Raw genomic sequence first — 24,266 nt, forward strand, 5'->3', positions numbered from 1 at the left:
TGTGCTGAATCTGTACTATGTGGTTCTGTGTTTGTTACGCTTCAACTATGAAATTAAATGAAAAACTGTTTTTGTTGATGTTTACTGGAGAAAGCATCCCGAAGCAATCTATTGTGTTGTAAAATCCACTGTTTTAAAATGTCTTCATAATCACTAATATTTATTGTTTTGAATTAAGAAAAATGTACAGCATGTTTAAGTTAAAAGATTTAAAAATCCAGCAGGGGGCACCCTTGGTCTTTATTAAGACCATAAGTCAGAGTTAAGCCGCTTTCAGGTGGCTAGAGTACCCGACTGTAAAGCTGCCTATTTTACCCCAATGCGGCTGACCAGTGGCCACCTGAAAGTGGAGAACCTTGCCAAGAGGAGCACTTATCTCACCCTCTTCCTGTAGGTCTATTCTCTGGCTCGGAGAATCCCCCTACACCTGAAAGCAGTGCCAAGCAAAGCAGCTAGCCGGTGCGGGATGTCAGCCACTCCAGCCCTGTAGTTCCACGCCGGGGGGCTGTCAGGGAGAGAGGAGGGGGGGCTGTCAGATGGCTGCCCCTGCCCTGACTCAGAAACCGGCGTTTGCTCCGTGGCGTCTCTCCCTGCTTCGGACCTTTCAGGTGGCAGAACACTGCCTTCAGTGTTGCAGACACCTGCAGCTGCTCTGGAGCCGCATTCTCCAGGCAATTCCACCTGAAAGCGGCTTTTAGATAGTAAAGAAATGAGTCCTTCAGCCCAACCCTTCCATGACAACCAAGGGGTTTTCCTGGCTTGTTCCATTGCCCATTGAGAACCTTTCCTATCCAGATTCTTCTCTCATTGTCTTTTAGCTGTTGTAATTGAACCCACCTCTAACACTTTCTTTGACAGGTCATTCCATATACCCACCACCCTCTGTGTGAAAAGCATCTCTCCCTTTATTAAATTTATAATTTGTTTAATTTGAAATGTGTATGCAAAGGATAGTTTATCTCTATTAACTTGCAAGTTTTGCAAGTATGTAATTTGTTGCTTTTGATCATTGTAATATTAAATGGATAAACAGGTGATAGCAAACAATGTATTTTTGAATAGCAGTTGTAGAACAGATACTTCAAATACAGTACAACTCCGATTATCCAAAATGAGGATATTCGAAGCATTTATGCGAAATTTTTTCAGAGCCAAACTGACCTCACAAGTTGCAAAAAAAAATTCATCCGACATGAAATTAGTGACAATTGTCCTTGTTTCAGGTAACTCTCTCCCCTCTCTCTTTCCATTTGTTCTTTACCTACCACTATTGACTTTTCTTTTCAACTCACTCTCTCAAACTGCGTGCCATTGGGCCCTTTCAAACTGCCACGTAAAATGGGGCTAACTGAGCAATTTGCACAGTTAGTGGCCGAGTTGCATGCTAATTTGAAAGGGTTCAACGGAGTCAATTTGGTCATTACCCAGCCAGATCCCTGATGTACCTCAAAGGTGGTCGGGCAACCCAGTAAAACTTACTCGGGCATCCTGGTCTGGCTGTTTGAAAGGGGAAATTACCAACCTGGTGATGTCAGCGCTTGCATGCATGCATTTCAAGGAAACCTCTGGCTGAAGTGCCACTGCCGCAATGGGGGGAAGAGGGGTGGGTGCCATGATAGGTGGGTGGGGGGGCGAATGGGGTGCCAAGATTGGGGAGAGAGGTCGCTGTCGCGAGGTGCTGCTGCTGTGTACACTGCTCTGTGGTGACGGCTCAATGCGGGAGAGCAGTAGGAATGACTGTCTTCCTTACCCATAACCCCCCCCCCCCACGCCACTGCAACCACTCTATTCCTACACTCCTGCATCAAGCCACCACTGTGGACTGGAGCAGCACATCGCAGCAGCAACCACTCCTTCCCCTCCCTTCCCGGTTCGCAGCACGTCACTGGAGGGAAGGGGAGGTAACAGACGGGGGTTGGGGGGGCGGGGGGAGAACCTGGTGGTCAATACTTTCTGTGAGTGCATAATACGTCGCTCACCACACATCATCACAGGGATGGGATTCCCCTAAATTGCTGGGTTGGCAATTTATCAGATAGGTCTGGCTGTGATTTGAAAGGTGCATTCTACACCCGTGACCCAGTAATCGCACCCGGGTCCCAGGAGGACTACCTGGGTGCTGCAATTTGAAAGCACCAACTGTCTCCCAGCTACAAGTAGCCGGAAGAATTTCTTGTCCCAGTGTCATCAAGGAAAGCAGCATCAGGGCAGGAGCAGGACCTCTGGCTCAGTGCCATTCCCTCCCCTCCATCCTCGGCACAGCAGAGCTCCCCAACGCCGACTCAGAAATCTCCCCTCGGCCTACTACCGTACATCGGGGAGTCCGGTGTGCATTTGTGGTAAGGCTAACAGGGGAGGCTTCCATCTGGGTCAGGGAGTTCTGGTGACTGGGGAGACAGGAGCCCACTGACTCGCCATTGAGTATTCCACCAGCCTGGGAAGTCTCCACAGGGAACAGCGGTGCATACGTGGCGGAGATTGGCTGCGGTTGAGAGGTATCAGTGGAGGCCAGCATTTTTTTTTTTTGATGAGAATTAAACATTTAATGCTTAATAAGCCTTCCCTTGCTGTTGCTACTGGGCTGTTTATATAAAAAAAATGACCAGTTCTCCAAAGAAAAAAAAGTTTAGCCAACATAGGCCCAGTCCCGAACATTTCGGATAATTGGAGTTGTACTGTATTTTAAATCCATCTCCTAATTCCTCTCCACTTTTTGCTCAGAGTTCCTTCCAATAAGTCAGATTACGATCTCTAATGTTATGGGAACTTGCATTTTATTCCTTGCTGGTGCAATTGTATACCTTTATGGTATTGCTGAACCACTCCCTGGAGTGAAGTATAATAAATGAATGTATTTTTCTTTTCTTAGGGTGAAATTCTGTGTAATGTTTGGAGGCGTTACTTGCAAAAAAGCCAACAAGCTTATACAGACAAACCTGTTGCCGTCTTCAGCAGAAAGCGGAAGGTTGGTGTAATTAAAGAAATGAATTGGTTTTATAAGGTGTGCTGGGATAATTCAGGAGTTATGGGATATGGAATTGTGTGAATATACAAGGCATTAATATGAGAACCAGTCTTCACAAAACCTCTTCTAATGTATATTTCAAGCAGGAATCAGATTAGAAATTAAAATGACAGCTTTATAACAAACTTTTCTGTCTCTGGATCACAGGCTGTTGCAGCAGGTAATGTTTTTTTGAGGGGGCAGTTTGTCACTTAACGCAAGATGATGGGGCTGTGTTCTTTGGCTTACATTAGCCCCTTTCATACTTGATTAGCCCCTTTCATACTTGATTAGCCCCTTTCATACTTGCAAGTGGTCCCTGGAATTAACGGCCAATCGGCCTAACGTAAGGGTCTAGCGTGAAAGCAAAATCTTCTCAATCCTGGTGTGAGATGATGTCATCTCAAGCTGGTGTGAGACTGCCTCCACCCCTAATACAATCTCCAGTGACTGCAGATGCCAGTGTTACAATGAGGCAAATGTAGAAAGGGCAATTGCATTCTGGGGTAGAAATAACCCAAGTTTTTGCATTACTGCAGGAATGTGAAGGAAGAAAAGATTAAAATGGAGGTATAAACTTTGCCACGGGAAAGTCGCAGCAGGAGAGAGGGAGGAAATAAATGGCTATAGCGGACAATTTTTAAATGGTGTGGGAAAGTTGGTACACTCTGTGTCGCTATAGCACACGATTTTTAGTCCATGGGAAAAAACGATGGCGGACCTGACTTCCCAGAATGTCGTGTGTCAGAGAAACTCTTCCATGAGTGCTCCGTGCATGTTGCCATCCGTACAGCCCTTTCTCTGCTGCATGGCATTCTGGGAAGGCAAATCCGCTATCACTTTTTCCCCATGGTATTTCTATATTATGCGCTTAATATGGTGTTTAAAAATTGTCTGCTATTGCTATTTATTGCTAGCACTTTCCCACAAACCCTTAAAGGTTTATATAGGTCGGCACAACAGCAACAACAGGGGCTGAAGGGCTCATACTGTGCTGTACATAAAGCTTAATTATGTTATAATAAGGTATAATTAATTTTGTTTGAATATCAGATCATAATACATTGATCAGGATTTAGATCGCTTGATCCATGATGTCACTGGTAGAAGGTAGAACAGTCCTAACCCTGGGGATGGCTCCTTGCAAGTGTAAACACGTGCCGTGTTCCAGTTAAGAGTGGTCAAGTGTGAACAGCAAAACCCCATTCCTATCCTGGGACACACAACAGCCAATTTAGTGGGATGCCAGTGTAAAAGGGGATATAGATAGGTCTTGAGCAATATTGTTTAACCTGTAAAAACATTGTTCAGAAAAGGGACTTTAACAATTACTCCAAAATTGTTTGAAATGAATGGAACATCAACTTAAAACACAGGGAAACCAACAGTCCATTGCTGTACCTTGCTTCTTTAAAAACCATCACAAATAACCACAAAGCAGAATTAGCTGCTAATTTCCACAATGAAAAGCTTTGAGCAGATAGTTTAAAGTGTAGGATGGATCAGACCTCCATGTACTTACAATCACACAACTTCTCAAAAAGATAATCTCTTAAGACAAGTGGTCCTGCAAATTATTTCACCCCAAGTAACAAAAACATTCAATTGGTCACATCCTATTCCTCTCAATACACACCTTACAAACACATAATAGCCTTTGTGCTCACTAATGCATTCTCTTGCTCTCATGAGGACCAAAGTGGCTGCACAGCATACATTTTAAGTAATGCCCCTGTGTCTACCAACATATTACATTTCCCCTTTTACACTTGCCTGTGATCCCAGGAATCAAACGCCATTCAGCCTTTAAAGTGGCAAGTGTGAAAGCAAAATCTGCTCAACTTTGGATGACGCCATCTCACGCTGGGGATTGACAGCCTCAACCCCTAGTACAATCACGGGCATCTGCAGATTCTGGCATTGAGATCAGGCATGTGTGAAATGGGCAGCGACATTACAGGCACTTCCTATTAAAGGTAGAACAGACAAAACACTAGGGATAAACCCTTGCAAGTGTGAAAGCATTCAGTGTCCCAGTTAGGAGTGGTCTAGTGTGAAAGGACAAATCCCCATTCATATCCCGGGACACTGAACGGCAGATTTAGGGGATGCAAGTGTGAAAGGGGCTTAATAAAGCTCTGAAAGAATGCTGTTGGGGTACATCACTTTGTCTGATGATCACTGCCACTGACAATGGGTGGGACTACCAGCTATTTTTGTCAGCACTGTTTTTCCATCATGTTCCACTAAATCTTGCCACTATCTTAACCACAATTAACAACAAAATCAATGATGTTTACTTCTGATTGTTTTCTCAACTAGACATTTTTAAATTTTCTACCACATCTTGTAAACCAATTTTCTACTGTTAGATTGAATCATACATACTTTTTTTTACATGATGCTGCTGTCCCACTATAGTTTTCACCTATGAATTTGAGGGTCCAAAAAAAATTTAAGAAATCATGGAGTTTTTAAAAAAAATAGTGTTGGAGGTAAGATCAGTCTTTGACAGTGGTTTTCAAACTTTTTCTTTCCACCCACATACCTCCTTAAGGAATCACTGACTAATCACAGAGCACCAATGGCATAGGATTGCTTAAGGTGGTACGTAGTGGAAAGAAAAAGTTTGAAAAGCGCTCGTCTGTGGTATCCAAGCTGGGATTTCTCCCTATAGTTATTCAGCTCTTGATTTAAGCATAGATTTGAAACAGAAATGAAAATTGCTGGAAGAACTCAGCAGGTCAGCATCTGTGGAAAATGAAACTTAACATTTCCGAGCTACAACCCTTTGTTAGGCTGGGGTTCTTTTTACTTTCATCTAAAGCATGGTTGATTGCTAAATGATCCTCATTAGTGCTGTGTTTGGAATTAACAGAAAGCACTGAATTGGGTCTTTACGTAAATCAAAATAATGTACAGGTACTCCCTGACTTACAACCATAATTGGGACTGAAGGAACAGTGGTATCTCAAAATAGATGCAAGTCAGAATTTTGCCCACGCGCATGGAGTACCAAAGTCTTAAAGCAAACTTTTTAATCAAATATTGTATTTGACAAACTATTACATAGGGCATGTAAAAACCAAAATGTGTGTACATACTTTGTTAGTTGGCATCCCAGGGTCTATAGGCTGGGCGCGGCCATCTTGATGCTTGTGTGCAGGCGCGAGCCTTTGGTTGATGCTTGCATGGTGGGTTCACGTATTGGAGTTCGGTTAGCACATGCACAAGAGTTGAGGGCACAAATTGATAATTGTCAGGGCTCTTAACTCTCACGTATGCACCAACTGAACTTCAATATGCGAATCCACTGCGCGTGCGCCAACTGAAGACTTGTGCCTACACCCAGGAATCAAGATGGCCGCGCTCAGCCTATGGACCCCGGGGCGCCGACTAACAAAGCAAGCTTGCACATTTTGGCTCTTACATGCCCTGTTAACAATCCCTGTTATAGATTGTCAAATGCAACATAAACTGCATATATTTTATATTTGTTCTTGTGTCCAGATCGATGCAAGTCGCATAGGTTGCAAGTCAAGAATAGAAAAAAGAACATTGGCCTATTGTTCATTGTGCTTTTTGTAAAGAAAGTGGAAGTCCAATAGAGCTGACTAAATGTGGAGCACACTATATTCTAGTATATAGGTCGGTTTCTTGTTTGCGTGCATGTTTTTACATGTTTGAACATGAATGAAACAAAATCTCTATCATTCAAACACCTTGCAGGAGGTTGATATCATTGTGTGCTCTGCATTTTAAGTGAGTTGTATAGAAGCATAACTTTGTTGCTTCATTTTACAAATAAATTGCTGTATTTATAGAATGACACTTAAATAATTAGAATCTTAAATGTAATATACTTTGCATATAGTTTTTGACCACAATTATAGAATAGATTTAATGAGACTAATTTGATGAAGCAATTAAGTATGGAGATCCAGACATTTTCCAGATCTATCTTGATGTTGAAATGATTTGCTGTTTTTCTATTTCTTAAATTGTCCATTTTGGTTCCATCTGTACATGAATATTAATTCTTTAATTGTAAAATGAGAATCTATTAAATTTTATTAGTAAAATTTTTAACCATGAATCAATTTTCTTGAAAGTGTAGAGGAACTAACTAAGCACTAGATCTACAGATGTGATGAGCCAAAAGACTCCTTCTGACCCTCAATTCTATGATTCTGTAATGGGTTTTCAGTAAATAACCTATTTTACAGTTGGGTAATTGGAAGGGGAAAGACTATGCATATATGATAAAAGCAATTAACGTGCAAAAATAAAGTACCAGCAATACTAGACTTTTGTTTCTCAGTGGCACATTGAGTAAATTATTGGCTATTTTTGTATTTAATGCAACTGGCCTTGGCAATTTTTTAAAATCAAACTGAAGCTGTAAGAGATCAGTTCAATCCATCTGCCATCTGATTGTACCAGTACAACTGGCAAAACTGTGTTCTCCAGTTCACAGTGCAGATAGTGCAAAATGTGTACAGACTTAACAGACATGCAGACCAACAATACATATACACAGTGCATACAGTATGTACATATATTAACATCAATTAATAATGGCAGTCACGGAGAGTTGTTTAGCAGTCATTTAGCAGTTTCTCTGCCCATGGAGAGAAGCTCTTCAGCCTGCAAGCTCACACCAAGACACAAGAGAAACTTATCTGTGAACTACTCTTTGCAGACGATGCCGCTTTAGTTGCTCATTCAGAGCCAGCTCTTCAGCGCTTGACGTCCTGCTTTGCAGAAACTGCCAAAGTGTTTGGCCTGGAAGTCAGCCTGAAGAAAACTGAGGTCCTCCATCAGCCAGCTCCCCACCATGACTACCAGCCCCCCCACATCTCCATCGGGCACACAAAGCTCAAAACGGTCAACCAGTTTACCTATCTCGGCTGCACCATATCATCAGATGCAAGGATCGACAATGAGATAGACAACAGACTCGCCAAGGCAAATAGCGCCTTTGGAAGACTGCACAAAAGAGTCTGGAAAAACAACCAACTGAAAAACCTCACAAAGATAAGCGTATACAGAGCCGTTGTCATACCCACACTCCTGTTCGGCTCCGAATCATGGGTCCTCTACCGGCATCACCTACGGCTCCTAGAACGCTTCCACCAGCGTTGTCTCCGCTCCATCCTCAACATCCATTGGAGCGCTTTCATCCCTAACGTCGGAGTACTCGAGATGGCAGAGGTCGACAGCATCGAGTCCACGCTGCTGAAGATCCAGCTGCGCTGGGTGTGACACGTCTCCAGAATGGAGGACCATCGCCTTCCCAAGATCGTGTTATATGGCGAGCTCTCCACTGTTCACCGTGACAGAGGTGCACCAAAGAAAAGGTACAAGGACTGCCTAAAGAAATCTCTTGGTGCCTGCCACATTGACCACCGCCAGTGGGCTGATATCGCCTCAAACGGTGCATCTTGGCGCCTCACAGTTTGGCAGGCAGCAACCTCCTTTGAAGAAGACCGCAGAGCCCACCTCACTGACAAAAGGCAAAGGAGGAAAAACCCAACACCCAACCCCAACCAACTATTTTTCCCCTGCAGCCGCTGCAACCGTGTCTGCCTGTCCCACATCGGACTTGTCAGCCACAAACGAGCCTGCAGCTGACGTGGACTTTTACCCCCTCCATAAATCTTCGTCCGCGAAGCCAAGCCAAAGAAAAGCAGTTTCTCTGCCCATGGAGAGAAGCTCTTCAGCCTGGTGGTTCTGCTCTGGTACTTCTGTATCTTTTTTTCTGACAAGAGTAGCTGGAAGATGCTGCATGTGGGGTAGTAGGGGTCCTCCCTGATTTTGTGAGCCCTCTTTAAACAACAATCTTGGTAAATCTTGTCATGGGGAGGGAGGGATCCTCTCTGCCACTTTTCTAGTCTTGTGGATTGACTTCTAATCTGCTGGTCTACAGCAACCCTACCACGCTGTGCTGTAGCCAGTCAGGATGTTCTCATTAGAGCTCCTGTAGAAAGGTAACAATGGTGGCCAGTAGCCTTACCCGCCTCAGCCTTCTAAGAAAGTGATATTACTGTTGCACCTTCCTGACAACTGAGGATTTGAGCATGAGCATTTAGATGATCACTGTCACATATGAAGTAGTTTTGGTCATGGTGGATCATGGATGAGCTCAAAAGTTTCTTTTGAGTTGTCATAATCCCTAGTGGTTGAATGCTTCTACTATGAAGTTAAGGTCTGCCTGTTAAATTGCAGTTTCTTTGGTCAACAGTGCCCATTATTAACTTGAGATGTCAACAAAAGTATTACAATTAAATGCAGTTGCAATTATGTGCAATTTTGTGTTGTTAGCTTGCAATCTGTGGGCTGTGGTTCATCTGCATGAAGGTGTCCCTGAAATGGGCTTTAGATAATCTCAACATATTAGCCCCTTTCACACTTCCATCCCACTAAATTGGTCGTTCAGTGTCCTGGGATAGGAATGGGGGTTTTTCTTTTCTCACTTGACCATTTCTAACCGGAATACTGCACTCTTTCACATTTTCAAGGAGTCATTCCCAGGGTTAGGACTGTTCTACCTTCTACTGGTGACGTCATGGCGCATTGAGCGATGGTGGAGCTGCCCTAAATCCTGATCAATGTAACCATATAACCACTTACAGCATAGAACAGGCCAGTTCGGCCTTACTAGTCCATGCCGTAACAAATCCCCACCCTCCTAGTCCCACTGACCAGCACCCGGTCCATACCCCTCCAGTCCTCTCCTCTCCATGTAACTATCCAGTCTATCCTTAAATGTAACCAATGATCCCGCCTCAACCAGGTCTGCCGGAAGCTCATTCCACATCCCTACCACCCTTTGCGTAAAGAAATTTCCCCTCATGTTCCCCTTATAATTCTCCCCTTTCAACCTTAAACCATGCCCTCTAGTTTGAATCTCCCCCACTCTTAATTCAAAAAGCCTATCCACATTTACTCTGTCTGTCCCTTTTAAAATCTTAAACACCTCTATCAAGTCCCCTCTCAATCTTCTACGCTCAAGAGAAAAAAGCCCCAGTCTGCACAACCTTTCCCTGTAACCCAAACCTTGAAATCCTGTCAACATTCTCGTGAACCTTCTTTGCACTCTCTCTATTTTGTTTATATCTTTCCTATAATTTGATGACCAAAACTGTACACAGTACTCCAAATTTGGCCTCACCAATGCCTTGTACAATTTCATCATAACCTCCCTACTCTTGAATTCAATACTCCGATTTATGAAGGCCAACATTCCAAATGCCTTCTTCACCACACCATCTACCCTGAATATCAACCTTGAGGGTACTATTTACCATCACTCCTAAATCCCTTTGTTGCTCTGCACATCTCAATAGCCTACCATTTAATGCAAATGACCTATTTTGATTTGCCTTTTCAAAATGTAACACCTCACATTTATCTGTATTAAATTCCATCAGCCAATTCTCAGCCCACACCTCCAGCCTTCCTAAATCACCTTTTAATCTACAGTAATCTTCCTCACTGTCCACAATACCACCAATCTTTGTATCATCTGCAAACTTACTTATCCAATTCACCACCCCTTCTTCCAGATCGTTAATATATATAACAAACAATAGTGGACCCAGGACCGATCCCTGAGGAACTCCACTTGTCACCGGCCTCTAATTGGACAAACAATTTTCTACCACTATTCTCTGACACCTCCTATCCAACCATTTCTGAATCCATTTCACTACCTCCTTATTTATACCTAATGCCTCCACCTTTTTTCCTAACCTCCTGTGGGGAACTTTGTCAAAAGCTTTACTAAAGTCTAAATAGACAACATCCACAGCTTTCCCTTCATCAACCTTTTTTGTAACCCCCTCGAAAAACTCAATCAGATTTGTCAAGCATGATCTACCCCTGACAAAACCATGCTGATTACTCCCTATCAATCCCTGTACCTCCAAATATTTGTAAATACCATCCCTCAGAACACTTTCCATCAACTTGCCCACCACAGACGTCAGACTCACGGGCCTATAATTCCCAGGTTTACATTTGGACCCTTTCTTAAACAGCGGAACCATGTGCGCGACCCTCCAATCCTTTGGCACTACCCCCGTGGCCAGTGACATCCTAAATATCTCTGTTAATGGCCCCACTATCTGTCCACAAGACTCCCTGAGTGTCCTTGGGAATATTTTGTCCGGTCCCGGAGATTTATCCACCCTTATCTTTTTCAACACAGCTACCACTACCTCCTCGGTTATCCTTATATGCTTCATGACCTCCCCACTATTTTTCTTTACTTCAACTGGTTCAATATTTTTTTCCCTAGTGAATACCGAGGCAAAGAAATCATTCAAAATTTCCCCCATTTTTTCTGACTTCTCACTCAGCCTACCCTCGCTATCTACAAGGGGTCCAATTTTATCCCTCACTAATCTTTTACTTTTAATGTACCTATAGAAACCCTTTGGATTTATTTTTACTCTGTCTGCCAAAGCCTCTTCGTGCATTTTTTTGGCCTTTCTAATTTCTTTCTTAAGATTGCTTCTACACTCCTTGTAGTCCTCCTTCAAATTCTCAGCTCCCTGCTCTTTATACCTCTTGTACACCTCCCTTTTTCTCCTAAACAAATTTCCAATATTCTTCGAAAACCAAGCCTCCCTATGACTTCCAGCCTTTCCTTTGATCCTCACTGGGACATATCTTCTCTGTACCCTCAAAATTTCTTTTTTTAATATCCTCCATTTGTCATTTACATCTTTACCTGAAAATATCCTGTCCCACTCAATACTCCCCAAATCCCTTCTTATTCCTTCGAAATTTGCTCTTCTCCCATCCAGAACTTCAACTTTAGGCCCCTCTTTGCTCTTCCCTAAAACTAACCGAAAACTAACAGAGTTATGATCACGAGACCCAAGTTGTTCTGCAACATTAATGTCCTGTACCTGACCTAGCTCATTCCCTAACAGGATATCCAGTATTACTCCGTCCCGAGTCGGTTCTTCTACTAATTGATTTAGAAAGCAATCTTGAACACATTTAACGAACTCTAGCCCATCCAGTCCTCTAACTGTGTGGGTATCCCAATCAATGTGAGGGAAGTTAAAATCTCCCATGTATTTGAACAAAATTAATCATACCTAATTATAACATAATTAAGCCTTATGTACTGCACGATATGGACCCTTCAGCTCCTGTTGTTGTTGTGTCGACCTATATAAACCTTTATAAAGGTCTGTGGGAAAGCGCTAGCAATAAATAGCAATAGTGAACAATTTTTAAACAGCGTGGGAAAGTTAGCGCTATCACGTACAATTTATAAATACCATGGGGGAAAATGTGATGGTGGTCCTGCCCTCCCTGAATTCCATGCGGCAGAGAAAGGGCTGTATGCACAGCTGTATACACGGGGTACTCATGGAGGGGTTTTTCTGTCATTCAGCATTCTGGGAAGTCAGATCTGCCATTGCTTTTTCCTACAGTCTACACTTGCCTGATTGCAACACTGGCCAGGGATTGTACTGGGGTTGAGACCGTCAATTCCCAGCTTGAGATAACATCATGTAATGCCAGTGTTGAGACAATTTTCATTTCGCACTAGGCACTTTAAAAGCTGATTGTGAAAGGGGCTGTTGATTGCCAGAGTTACACAATGTGATGGTATGTGCTATGAAAATAATGCTGCTATGATGCCTTTTTATTTTTCTTACATGTATCAGAAACCTGTTAGAAGTTTGGCATAATTACCTTTTCTGTTAATGATATTGAAGCAACAATGCAAACAAGGTACTGTGCTTGAAAGAGGAAATGTCCTTTTTATATGCATTGTCTGGATTGGCTCCTTCAATAACAAAATCTCTGGTTACACATCAAAGGCAGTTGTTACTGCACTGTTCAAGCTAGTGAAACACTTTTGCAATTTCTAGACTGTCCGGAGATTTTTATTATAACTTTGGGGACATTGCTTCCAGTCATATTGCTTACCTACTCCATTTTTTTTAAAATGTGCAAAAGATAATTTTGTACTCTGTGAGAAATACACATTCTGTATTTGTGGTTTGAAAAAACAAAAGTTTCACCATATTTTCCAAAACCTTCACCTGAATCTTGCAACAGCTTGCAGGATGTCAGGATCTTTCTTTAAGGACATTTTTATAAAGTTAGTGTGATGAGATTGACCAATTTTTTTGTTTAGATAAGAAAATCATCCCTCATTTAAAAAAAAATTAATATAGTTTGATTCAAAGAATAATGTTATATTCCACTGTGTCACCTCATACCATTAGCATTAATTTGTACCTTGGACAGCTGATTGCTAGCTGTAGTTTGTGTCAGCACATTCCAGATTTCTATACCAAGTCAATGGTGATTGTACAACTCACAGAACTGAGGGGCTGGAAACACGTTTCATACCAAGTCTCTGTGTTACACCAACAGTAATAGGGACCACCAATCTTTACTTACTAACATGAACATCAAATAAAATTTTATTATGTTCTTCTTTCAACATAATTGTGCCAAATAAACTCATCCCCAAACTCCATGACCTTGGACTCAGCACTCCCCTCTGCAGTTGGATCCACAACTTCCCATCCTACAGGTCAGTCATTGAGGATTGGTGACAGCATCTCCTCCACGGTTATCCATTATGCCGAGCCACTACAGGCTATGTACTCTGTCCTGTACTATACTCCCTGTACATCCACAACTGCTTGGCCAAACACATCTCCAGATCCATCTACAAATTTGTGGATGACACCTCTGCCATAGGCAGGATCTCTAACAATGACAAAATGGAGTACAGGAGAGCGATAAAGGGACTTGTGAATTGATGCCAGGACGACAACCTCTCCCAGATGTCAGCAAGATTAAAGAGGTGGTATTAACTTCGAAAGGAGGAGCAGAGCTCACTCCCCGGTCCATGTCGAAGATGCTGAAGTGGAGATAGTAGCTTCAAGTTCCCAGGGACAAACCTCTCCAGTGACTTGTTCTGGTCCTTTCACTGATGCAAAGATCAAGAAAATACCTCTACTTCCTTAGAAACCCAAGAAAATTTTGCATATCACCTGTGCCCTCCAAAACTTCTACAGATGAATTTTTCAAAGTATCCTGTCAGGGTGCTTCACTGGGTGATATGGATACTGCTTCCCCCAAGACTGCAAGAAACTGCAGAGAGTTGTGAATACAGCTCAGACCATTGCATAAAGCCCCCTCTCTCCATTGACATAAACATATTAAAAGACCTATGGCACCTTGGCCTCACTCTCTTAATCCTTCTCCTGTTGGAAAGAAGACTCTAGAGTGAGATTACACACCATCAGATTCAAGGACAGTTTATTTTCCGTCGTTATCAGTCGCCTGAACGAACATTGCACAAGTAAAACGATGTTTCTTTTGCATACTAACTGATCTCTCTCTCTAACTTTGCACTCTCTGCTGTTTTATTTGCTGCATTATTTATGGGGTGTCAACCTGGACTTCTCACAAAACAAACTTTCTCACTGCACCTTGGTATATGTGACAATAATCTTGAGTATAAATTTAATGTTCCTGTTTTGATCATTTTGTATTTTTGTAATGTTTTGTTATATGTAATTATTACAATATTTTCTTGTTTCTAAATGTCAATAATTATCAGAGACATTTAGAAATAGTGGAAAAGGCTTTCTGTTACTACAAGGATGCGATTGGGCAAGTGTCATATCATGGCCTCCAGGTTTATACCACCTGTTTGCCACTTCACCTCATAGAACAGCCACAGCAGTGAGGCTGGCAGCATTGCAACCTGTGATTAGAGTACACGAGGTGTTATCCATCTCAATAGTTTTTAACCAAGATCCATTTTTCTAGGAAAAAGAGAGATTTCTAGAATTGTAGGTTTTTGTACCCACCCACGTAATGTAATAAAACCAGAGAATAGTTGAAAACACTCAAGCATGATTGGAAATGAAGGAAAAACAGAGTTAATGCTTTGGGTTGTCAGAAGTTTAGAACCATAGAACATGACAGCACAGAACAGGCCTTTTCACCCTTCTAGTCTGTGCTGAACTATTTTTTGCCCTATTTCCACTGACATGCACCCAATCCATAGCCCTCCATACCTCTCCCATCCATGTACCGGTCCAACTTAAATGTTAACATTTAGCCTGCATTCACTACTTCAGCTGGCAGTTTGTTCCACACTCCCACTACTCTTGTGTGAAGGAGTTCCCCCTAAACTTTCTCCTTACACCCTTAATTCATGTCATTTCATTTGTATCTCATCTACCTCCGTGGAGAAAAAAAGCCTACCTCTGTGTATACCTCTCATCGTTTTAACTACCTCTATCAAATCTCAACGGTCCAGGGAAAACGGTCCTAACCTGTTTAACTATTCCCTGTTCTCTGTTCCTGAAATCTGAGCAACATCCTAGTAAACTTTATCTGCACTCTTTCCATCTTATTGATATCTTTCCTGTACTTGGGTGACCAAAATTGTATGCAATACTCCAAATTTAAATTCCTCATTGTCTTGTACAACTTTACCATATCGTAACATCCCAACTATTATACTCCATGCTTTGATTTATGAAGGCCAATGTGCCAAAAAGCTCTCTTTTCAACCCTATTTACCTGTGACACCACTTTCAGGGAACTATATATCTGTATTCCCAGATCCCTCTGTTCTACTGCACTCCTCAGTGCCCTACCATTTACTGTGTATGTCCTTTCTTGGTTTGTCCTTTCAGAATGCAACACCTCACACTTGTTTGCATTAAATTCCATCTGCCATTTTTCATCCTATTTTTCCAGCTGGGTTCAGATCCCTCTGCAAGCTTGGAAAATCCTTCTCACTGTCCACAACTCTGCTTCATTTGCAAACTTCCTGATCCATTTTTCCTCATTTTCATCCAGATTATTGATATAGATGACAAACCACAATGGTCCCTGAGGCCTCCAGTTTGAGAAGCAGTCATCCACCTCCATTCTCTGGCTTCTCCCACAGAGCCAATGTTGAATCCAATTTACTACCTCGCCATAAATATGGAGCGTCTGAACCTTCCTGACTTACCTTCCATGTGGAACCTTGTCAAAAGCCTTTCTAAAGTCCATGTAGACAACATCCACAGCCTTTCCTTCATTAACTCTCCTCAAAAAAACTCATCAGATTGGTTAAACACAATCTACCATGCACAAAGCCATGTTGACTATCCCTAATCTGTCCTTTGCTATTCAAATACTTGTTTATCTGATCTTTTAGGACACCTCCAATAACTTACCTTATACTGACGTCAAGCTCACTGGCAAAAGAATGGATAAGTGAAAGATTAGTTGATTTTTTTCCCCCATCCTAGTTATAAATTTAATTCTTCATTGATATTAATGTGATATTAAATAATGGACATTTTTAAATTTAGAAATTCAGCATGGTAACAGGCCCTTCTGGCCCACAAACCTGTGCCACCCAATTGATTTACAACCCCCATATGTTTGAAGGGTGGGACGAAACTGAGGCCCCCAGTGGAAACCTACACAGATATAGGGGGAATGTACAAACTCCTGACTGATGGTCCCAGATTTGAATGTGATGCTGGCGCTGTAACAGCATTGTGCTAACTGCTACACCAACCGTCCTGCCCTATGCAAACTGTGCCTCCCTTGAATCGCTTATCAAAATTGTGTGAACCAAGTAGGTACCAAATGGCTTCATACTACATATTTCATTCAATGTAAACATCATTGCAGTGTATTTTTTTTAAAAATCTACATTGATGGGCTTATTAATTTCCTGTCATTATCTAAGCAATCTCATGAAATTGTTTCCTTTAAATAGTTTTCCCTTTTTCTTTAACTTAAAACAGAATTCAGAAGTCAATTCTAGCTCATCAAGATTTGACACTGAGACAGATGTACCCTCCTTGCATGGCTGCCTTTCGTTGTCTGAAAATATTTCTGAAAATGCCTCTCACGATGACAGTATTGGCCTATCTGAAAATACATTTTTATCAGGTAACATTTTTACTATTTCTAGGCTATATGCTATACAATATTCACTTAAGATGAAGGTTTTGGCAGTTATCCATATCTCCTATTATAAGACTATGCTACTACCACTCCCATTTCAATAATGTATTATGCTCTAGAGTTACGTAGATGGATCATTTCTAGTTGTTTAACAGTGGACTGTGACATAAATTGTGTTATGATGTTATTCATTATCAGAAATTAGCAACTTGGAAAAATTATGGGAGATTTTTTTTCCCATAAATGATTTTCGAAATCATATCTTCAGATTTCAGATTTAATTAATGTTAGAGCATATATATGACATATTGTAAATGTAAAACTAGAGATTAACATTAGGGATGAAAGAGCAACAACAATAGGTTGGCGTAGATGGGGCCAGAACTGCGTCAACTTTAAATTTTAATAAAAATTGGATAGTTTCAAATCCTGAAATCTTTAAAACAAAAAAAGTTTAAATAATCAAGTAGAAAATAAAATTCAAATTAACAAGCTGTTAGATAGTTTTAAAGTTAATTGTCTAAAAAAAATTTTTAACTTTAAAAAAAACATGCAGGAGTTTTTTTTTAAATATTAACTTTAAATTAAATTAATCTCTCAGATTTTTGACAATATAAATTCCAAAGGTTTTTCATTTAAATTTTAGGGGAAATTGCTCAGATCAAGTATAGATTTTTGGAGGAGGTCCTTTTGTAAGCATTGGGAAATTACTCCCTTAATCTCTGTGGAGTTCAATTTGTTGTGTAGCTTGCAAGGTGATGTGAGATCATTCACAGCAATGTGTGGATTTCCTTGTTTAAACAATCAGTTTCAAATCGTAGTGATGATGAAATGCCAGGAGTTTTGCTGTCATTAGTACTTCCAATCTTCCACACCAACCATTTCCAATCAGTGAGAAATAACAAAACATCAAATAGTTGAATTCCACTTTATTATTCACTGTTCCTTTCAACATGAACAGACCAGAAGATTGGAAACAAATCAGATTTGTTTACTCTGCACAGGAGAATGATGTGGATTAAATCAATGTTTCTAATGCCTATGCCTACAATTTGATTTTATGATGTTAGAAAACAAAACTGCCTGGTGCCCCCTCCTGAAGCACAATGTGATAACATGTTGGTATCTTGGTCTTTTCTATTCACGGTTTCTACTTCATTGCCGAGGTGTGATTGTGAGGATGATTGTGAAGAAAATGAATTGTGATAATGAGCATATCATGAAGGGAAAGAAAATGGTATTTTATGTTTAACTAAAACATATTATTGTACATTTCTTTGTTAGAGGACGAAATATCATCTATACGCTCAGGATCTGTTGATGGCAGCCTATATTTACGACCTGCATATCGTAAGAGATTACTGATGTCTATGCCCATGACACTAGCATTTTGTTATTTGGCACTGCTATGGCTCAGAGAATCAATTACTCTTGCAGATCTCCTACGGTAAGCTAATAGCATTAACTTTTCATATTAGTGTTTCAATGTATTCTGTGTTTCACATTAAAAGATGAATGTTGAAAGCCATATGGAAAGACATCTACTTACACAGGGATTTTCCTCTTCCTTTTAAACATCAGTGTGCAGTAAAGTCTAATAAGCTGGTACACTTAGGACTTTGGCATTACTGGACTAGCAGATGTATTGGATAAATACTCTGCTCTTTTTTTAAAAGAGGCTATACAGTAGAATAATACATTTTCTAGTTAACTCTTTGTGTATAAAGGGAACAAAGGGAAATAGAACCAGGTAGGTCTCTAAAGAAGGGGAGCCAGAGCTTTGACAAAGAGAGTATGGGAATTATGCCTCATGAACAAGATGACTAATCATTGGGATTTCTAAATTGTCTGATAGCAAGTTATCAGATGTTTACTCTTGTATTGGTGGGGCCACATCAGCAGCAAATCCTGTGGAGAGCCTATTTCCCGTGATCTTTACCATGAAACTCAACTATTCAGTACTCTTTGTGCTGCCTCTCTTTTTGGATCCTTGCCAGTTTTGAACATCTGAAACCTTGCTGGTCATGTCCTAACATGATAAGTGTATTTACCATGCCTATGTGTTGGTGTGGTAAATACGCAGAATGGGTCAAGGATTTTGGAAGGATCGATGATTTCAAAATCAGGTTCTGTTATGAGCAATGCAAAATAATTTGAAAAGATGTCAAGTAAAATTCTATTAATCTGACACATTTGGGATTTTGGAAGTACTAGAGTACCAGATTATATGCTGGGTCCCAGTTAGGTAATGCCTTGATTTTAAATGCATATTCCTGTTTAAGCTATTCAGGTTTTGGCCCTATTTTATTCATAAAAACAGTGTGTGAAATTCTTGGTTCCAGTGAGCTAAGTGAAGTGTCTATTGTCTTTTAGGAAGTTGGTAAGACTACTGTGACTGAAAATGTAAACTTGCTATTTTGGTAATGGGCTTCCAATATGATTGAAAGCAGTTTTACTACTGTTATTGGCTACATTGCTCAGTGTGGAGCACCTTAGAATATTTCTATAAGTATTCCGATAGATTATGTATGTATATGTATATGCTGTAGGTGTGTGTATAAATGTTTGTGTATGTGCAGGGTGGGGAAGGGAAGGGGAGAGGTAAGATCAACAAGGCTGAGGGTGTCAGGAGTTAGATTGGGGGGGGGTGGGTACATGCGATGGACAGCCAGGGCTACGATGAGTGAGGCGGTTGGGCATTACATTAGGGTCAGGAGTTGGATGTCGGGCTTACTTGGGCAGTGCCACAGCTGGGGCAGGATCAGCAGTCAAATCGACAGGTGAGGATCGGTGTTGGGCTTGGGAGAGTGATATTGTGATTGTGTGTATATGTACATAAGTGTGTGTCTGTTTAAAATGTATTTTAATTGTAAAGTTTCCTCCTTGGGCAATAATAACATTTAGATGTACAAATTGTCATGGTCTACCTGCATGTTTGTGACTGGATTTGGTACTTCCTGATTTGTAAATTCAGTAGTAATTTCATGAACAGTTCAGGCCACAATTTTGATGGTTCAATTTTTTTAAACCCTCCCATTTCAAGGGGCTGGGGGACTTTGGTCCTTGTTTAAAGCAACTTGGAATGCCAATGAAATTGATTCTATTTTTTAGTAAAATAAACATTTGCTTGAGATTGGAACTTCTTTGACGTTCTGAATTTCAAGTTGATCTTTAAATTTTCTTCAATAATAATTTTTAAATAGGTTTGTTTCAGAGCTACATATACCATATATAAACGCCATCCAGTATTTTCCTGAAGAGATGAAACTTTATGGTCCAGATATTCGTATCTTTCAAGTGCAGGTAAAGACCTACATTGATTTGGGAGGGGAGGGGGGTGGGTGGGGGAATGCTGCAAATACTGAGTTAATGGCAAGGTACTAAGGAAAATAAATCACAACTTTATATTCCTTATCAGCTTGGTACAATACCTTGAGATGTTATCTGGTAATCCAACCACAAGAAATTTTAGAGTCCTTGTTTTTGCATCTAATTAGAAGATTTGTTCTAACCAAACCAGAATGAGCTGTACTACATTTATGTATGGATAAAAATTATAGTAAATGGTGGGGTTGGGTTGGGGGGGCTAGCGTGATGGCATAGATTGGAGATGTGAAAATATGCCTCTCCTGGCAGAATTAATCAAAAAGTGACCAAAAATATTTTTTTTTTCAAATTTTCTTAAACTTAAAAACTTTGGGAATTTATTCATAAATCGATATACTTTGGCTTCAAGGAAAGGAAGATTCAAATGACTAAGAAAGCAGTTATTAAAGAGGTTAGTATTAGCTGAAGAAGTTGGGCCTACCTTAACAATGGAACCTTGGGCTCAAGTTCCTCCTTCTCCAAGAGTGACCTGCGCTGCGACGGCAAGAATCCATATAACTCCAGCACTGCCTCTCTGGGGAAGATGTTGCTGGGGTCCAGAAGAAGACGATTGAACAACACAGGAACAACTGCCCATGCGCGAGCGTTTGCACATGCGCACGACGGAACAAGCTGTTTCCCTATGGGGAATAACTGAACCAATCAAGGCTGTTGTCTGCTGTTCTGGTAGCCAGACACAGCCATTGATTCAACTAGATATTGAATCAGAACCATTTGGAAGTGACTTGGGGGGGAAAAAAGGATGAAGACCAAGATAAAGAGAAGGAAGAAAAAGCTTAAGAATGGGAGGGAGCGGGAGCAGAATATGAAAAAGATGAAGCACAACTAATTCAGGGGATTGAAGCAAATCAATTCAGATATCCTGAAGCCAGAACCCAAGGTATGGAAGCTCAAGAACAAACCTCTATAATTATCAACCAAATGTAGTTAATGTGTAAACGTATGGATTTGAAATTTTTATGTCAGAAGTGATGTTAAAGCACAATTTGAATATGTTAAGGGTGAAATAAAAAAATATTAATGAAATGGCAAAATATACTAGCTGTTGATAAAGTTAAAATTCAAGTTCAGAAAATTGAAGATGACATTCAAGACTATTGTTATGAAGCAGAACAATGTAAAAATACAGTTAATAAAATGGAAGATTCTGTTATGGCTTGAAATGTGCAAAGGAAAGAACTTTTACAAAAGATTTGATGTATTGGAAAATCATAGTCGCAGGAATAATGTGAAGATGTTGGGTTGGTTGAAAATTTTGAAGGCTCTAATCTGGTACTTTTTAAAAAAAAAAAAAATGGATTCCAGAAGTTCTGGGTCCTGAGAATTTCCCAAATGGACTTGAACTGGATAGAGCACATAAGATTAATAGAAAGAAGCCACTCCCGGGACAAGCGCCACGCTTGGTTTTGATTAGATGTTTACGTAATCAAGATAAACAATATTAAGAGTGGCTGTACAAAATGTTCAAAATTACCAACATCCATTAACAGAGGCAAATTGTAAGTTAATGTGGATTTAAGCATGTCAATTGTGAAAAGAAGAAAGACATTTAATCCTGCAAAATCAGTATTCTGGAAAGAAAGATATACATTTTCTTTCCGATACCCAAGTACTCTTAGTGTTTTCTGGAGAAAATCAATCATGGTTATTTTACAAATTAAGTAGTAGTTTTAGAATTTGTGAATTCTCTTCCGAATATTAAACAAGATCAATGAATGGATGTGCAGAGTTCAGTTACTCAGCAAGTTTTGGAAGACCGGCCTGAGAAGATGCAAGTTGCAGAACTGGTGTCGAAGCAGCAAGAATTAGTTGAAATCAATGATGACCAAGTGAATAAAGACCTTGAAGAAGCTTTTTTACACTTATAAATTAACTGTTTAATTAAAGTAATATATATTCTGTCCAGGGGAGGTGGACTTTTGATCTTCTCCTTCCATAATCATGTGCCATTTTGTGTCAAACACCGTTTACCATATAAATGGGCTTAATAATCCAATCAAGAGAAAAAAAGTTTTAGCTCATATTTTAAGAAAAATTAAATTGATATTGCTTTCTCAGTCATTTGTAAAAAAAAAATTCAAAAATTAAAAGAGATTGGGTAAGTCAAGTACCTTCATCATTTAATTCTAAAGCAAGAGGGGTTGCTATTTTGATATTGAATCCAGTATTATCAGATTTATGCTTTGGATGTGGTCAGGAATTCAGTTCATTTTTGCATTCTACTTGGAAGTGTCCCAGAGTAAAATCTTTTTGGCTAGAGGTTGGAAATTTTTTGGAGAAAATGTTCAGGTTAAACTCCCACAGGATCCGATGTTATTTTTGTTGGGTAGTATTAAAGTGATTAGACCTAAATTAAGGTTAACTATGTATCAAGTTGAATTTTTAAGACTTGGGATTCTTTGAAAGCCCATCCTGATGGTAACCCCACCCCTGCTCCATTATTATTAGAATTGAGATTTTGTTTTTTTTACATTCTCCAAACTTTTTTCTTTTTCTTTTGGTATATTCTGAGGGAGAGGGTGGGTGGATGGAAGAAGTACATTTTATTTATTTATATATATATCCAAACCACATGTATAACCTTTTTGTAGCTTTATTGTATATGTATACATTGATGTGGTTTTAAAATTTTTAAATAAAATAATAAAAAAAATTATAGTAAATGATTGGTTAAATAATTGTCCATTGATCCACAAATTCAGAAGTGTCTATAGTCAATAATTGCTCTTTAAGGAATTCAGAGTTTAGTGTTTGATTTTGTGGTAAAATGTTAATTACAAAAATATGTGGGGTTATTTTAATATAAAATCTGGATTTTTCAATTTAAATAAAAGTTGTATCCATGACGAATGGAACAATTTAAAGGAAAGAGTTGCACATGAAGCACATCCACATGAAGCTATGATGTGCATTTGAGTTTGAGGGTTTTGGAGTTTGATATCTGACAATTTTATGGGCGAGATGCAGTCTTTTATTTGGATGCTTTCTAATATGCTTTTTACAAAAACCTAGCGCAATCCTAAATATTAGTGATTGCTGTCCTGTATTTGTTTTTCACTTTGATAGCTGAAAATGTCATTCTGGTTTCTGTTCTTCTGCCTCTGCCTGGGCAATTTTTCCCCAAATAGGTTATGGGTAGTAATCTTCTGTAGCTGTTTTGGAAAACATGATTAAATTTATTATTTTTGAACATAATAAAGATGTTTATTTCTTTTTACAAAGTAGAAATATTCAACACCAACAATTCTATTCCTGATTGATTTTCTATTCCTGATTGATTTTCTATGTGGAGATCTTTTCTAGTTAGGACATGAATTTGTTACTTTGTTATTAAAGAGAATATCTATTTGCTAATATCATAATGCATTCTTTCTGTATTTTTTCCTAGATAGTGCTCAGGAGCATTTTTTTAAAAATCTAATATTTTACATATGGAAGTTTTGATTTAATTATTGACAAAACATAGCAAAGTAATTTTATAAGATGCTGTTTTCTTTTTGTATTTATGCAGAGAGCACAAAGTAAGGTCCCAGTTTTAAACCCTGGTCTGTGTTAATTTAGCTATTGTCAACAGAAGCAACAATAAATTAATAAAGCATGAAAATATATTTGATTTTGGTACTCTGTAGGTCACATACAAGAAAGTAAGAGCATTAGTCAGCCAATCGGCCCTCAAGTCTGCCCTACCATTCAGTATAGTCACGGCTGATCTACCACAAACTTAATTTGGCAATAAAGGTTCATTGAGAAACCTTGGAAAATTCAAAACACTTCCAGTTAGCATAGGAGCCACTTCTCTGTGAAAATAGACTCAAATGCCGAGATTCTCCATCATCTTCAATATACAATGTACCTTTCATCGATTTAAGAAAAGGGATATGCAAAGATCATCCCTCTC

General features: G+C 39.8%; 1 protein-coding gene and 1 long non-coding RNA gene across 13 annotated transcripts in view; one reads left to right on the top strand and one right to left on the bottom strand.

Annotated features, from left to right (window-relative positions):
- Positions 1-24,266, top strand: part of taf1b (TATA box binding protein (Tbp)-associated factor, RNA polymerase I, B) — a 191,272-nt gene that overhangs the window by 136,543 nt on the left and 30,463 nt on the right. For 7 of the 8 annotated variants that reach the window (XR_011340394.1, XR_011340395.1, XM_069886263.1 and 4 more), the window contains 4 exons: positions 2,870-2,965; positions 16,819-16,966; positions 18,266-18,428; positions 20,185-20,284. Coding sequence is in view for 6 of the 8 variants with exons in the window: in XM_069886263.1 (XP_069742364.1) it covers positions 2,870-2,965; positions 16,819-16,966; positions 18,266-18,428; positions 20,185-20,284 (507 nt within the window). In the remaining 2 variants the exon portion in view is untranslated. The remainder of the gene's footprint in view (positions 1-2,869; positions 2,966-16,818; positions 16,967-18,265; positions 18,429-20,184; positions 20,285-24,266) is intronic. The other variant, XM_069886261.1, reaches the window with a different exon arrangement.
- LOC138736565 (uncharacterized) overlaps positions 23,305-24,266 on the bottom strand; it is a 37,236-nt gene continuing 36,274 nt past the window's right edge. For all 5 annotated transcript variants that reach the window (XR_011340399.1, XR_011340401.1, XR_011340397.1 and 2 more), the window contains one exon: positions 23,305-23,520. This is a non-coding gene — a long non-coding RNA (uncharacterized lncRNA). The remainder of the gene's footprint in view (positions 23,521-24,266) is intronic.

Source organism: Narcine bancroftii, chromosome 6 (genome assembly GCF_036971445.1).
Source record: "Narcine bancroftii isolate sNarBan1 chromosome 6, sNarBan1.hap1, whole genome shotgun sequence".
NCBI lineage: Eukaryota > Metazoa > Chordata > Chondrichthyes > Torpediniformes > Narcinidae > Narcine > Narcine bancroftii.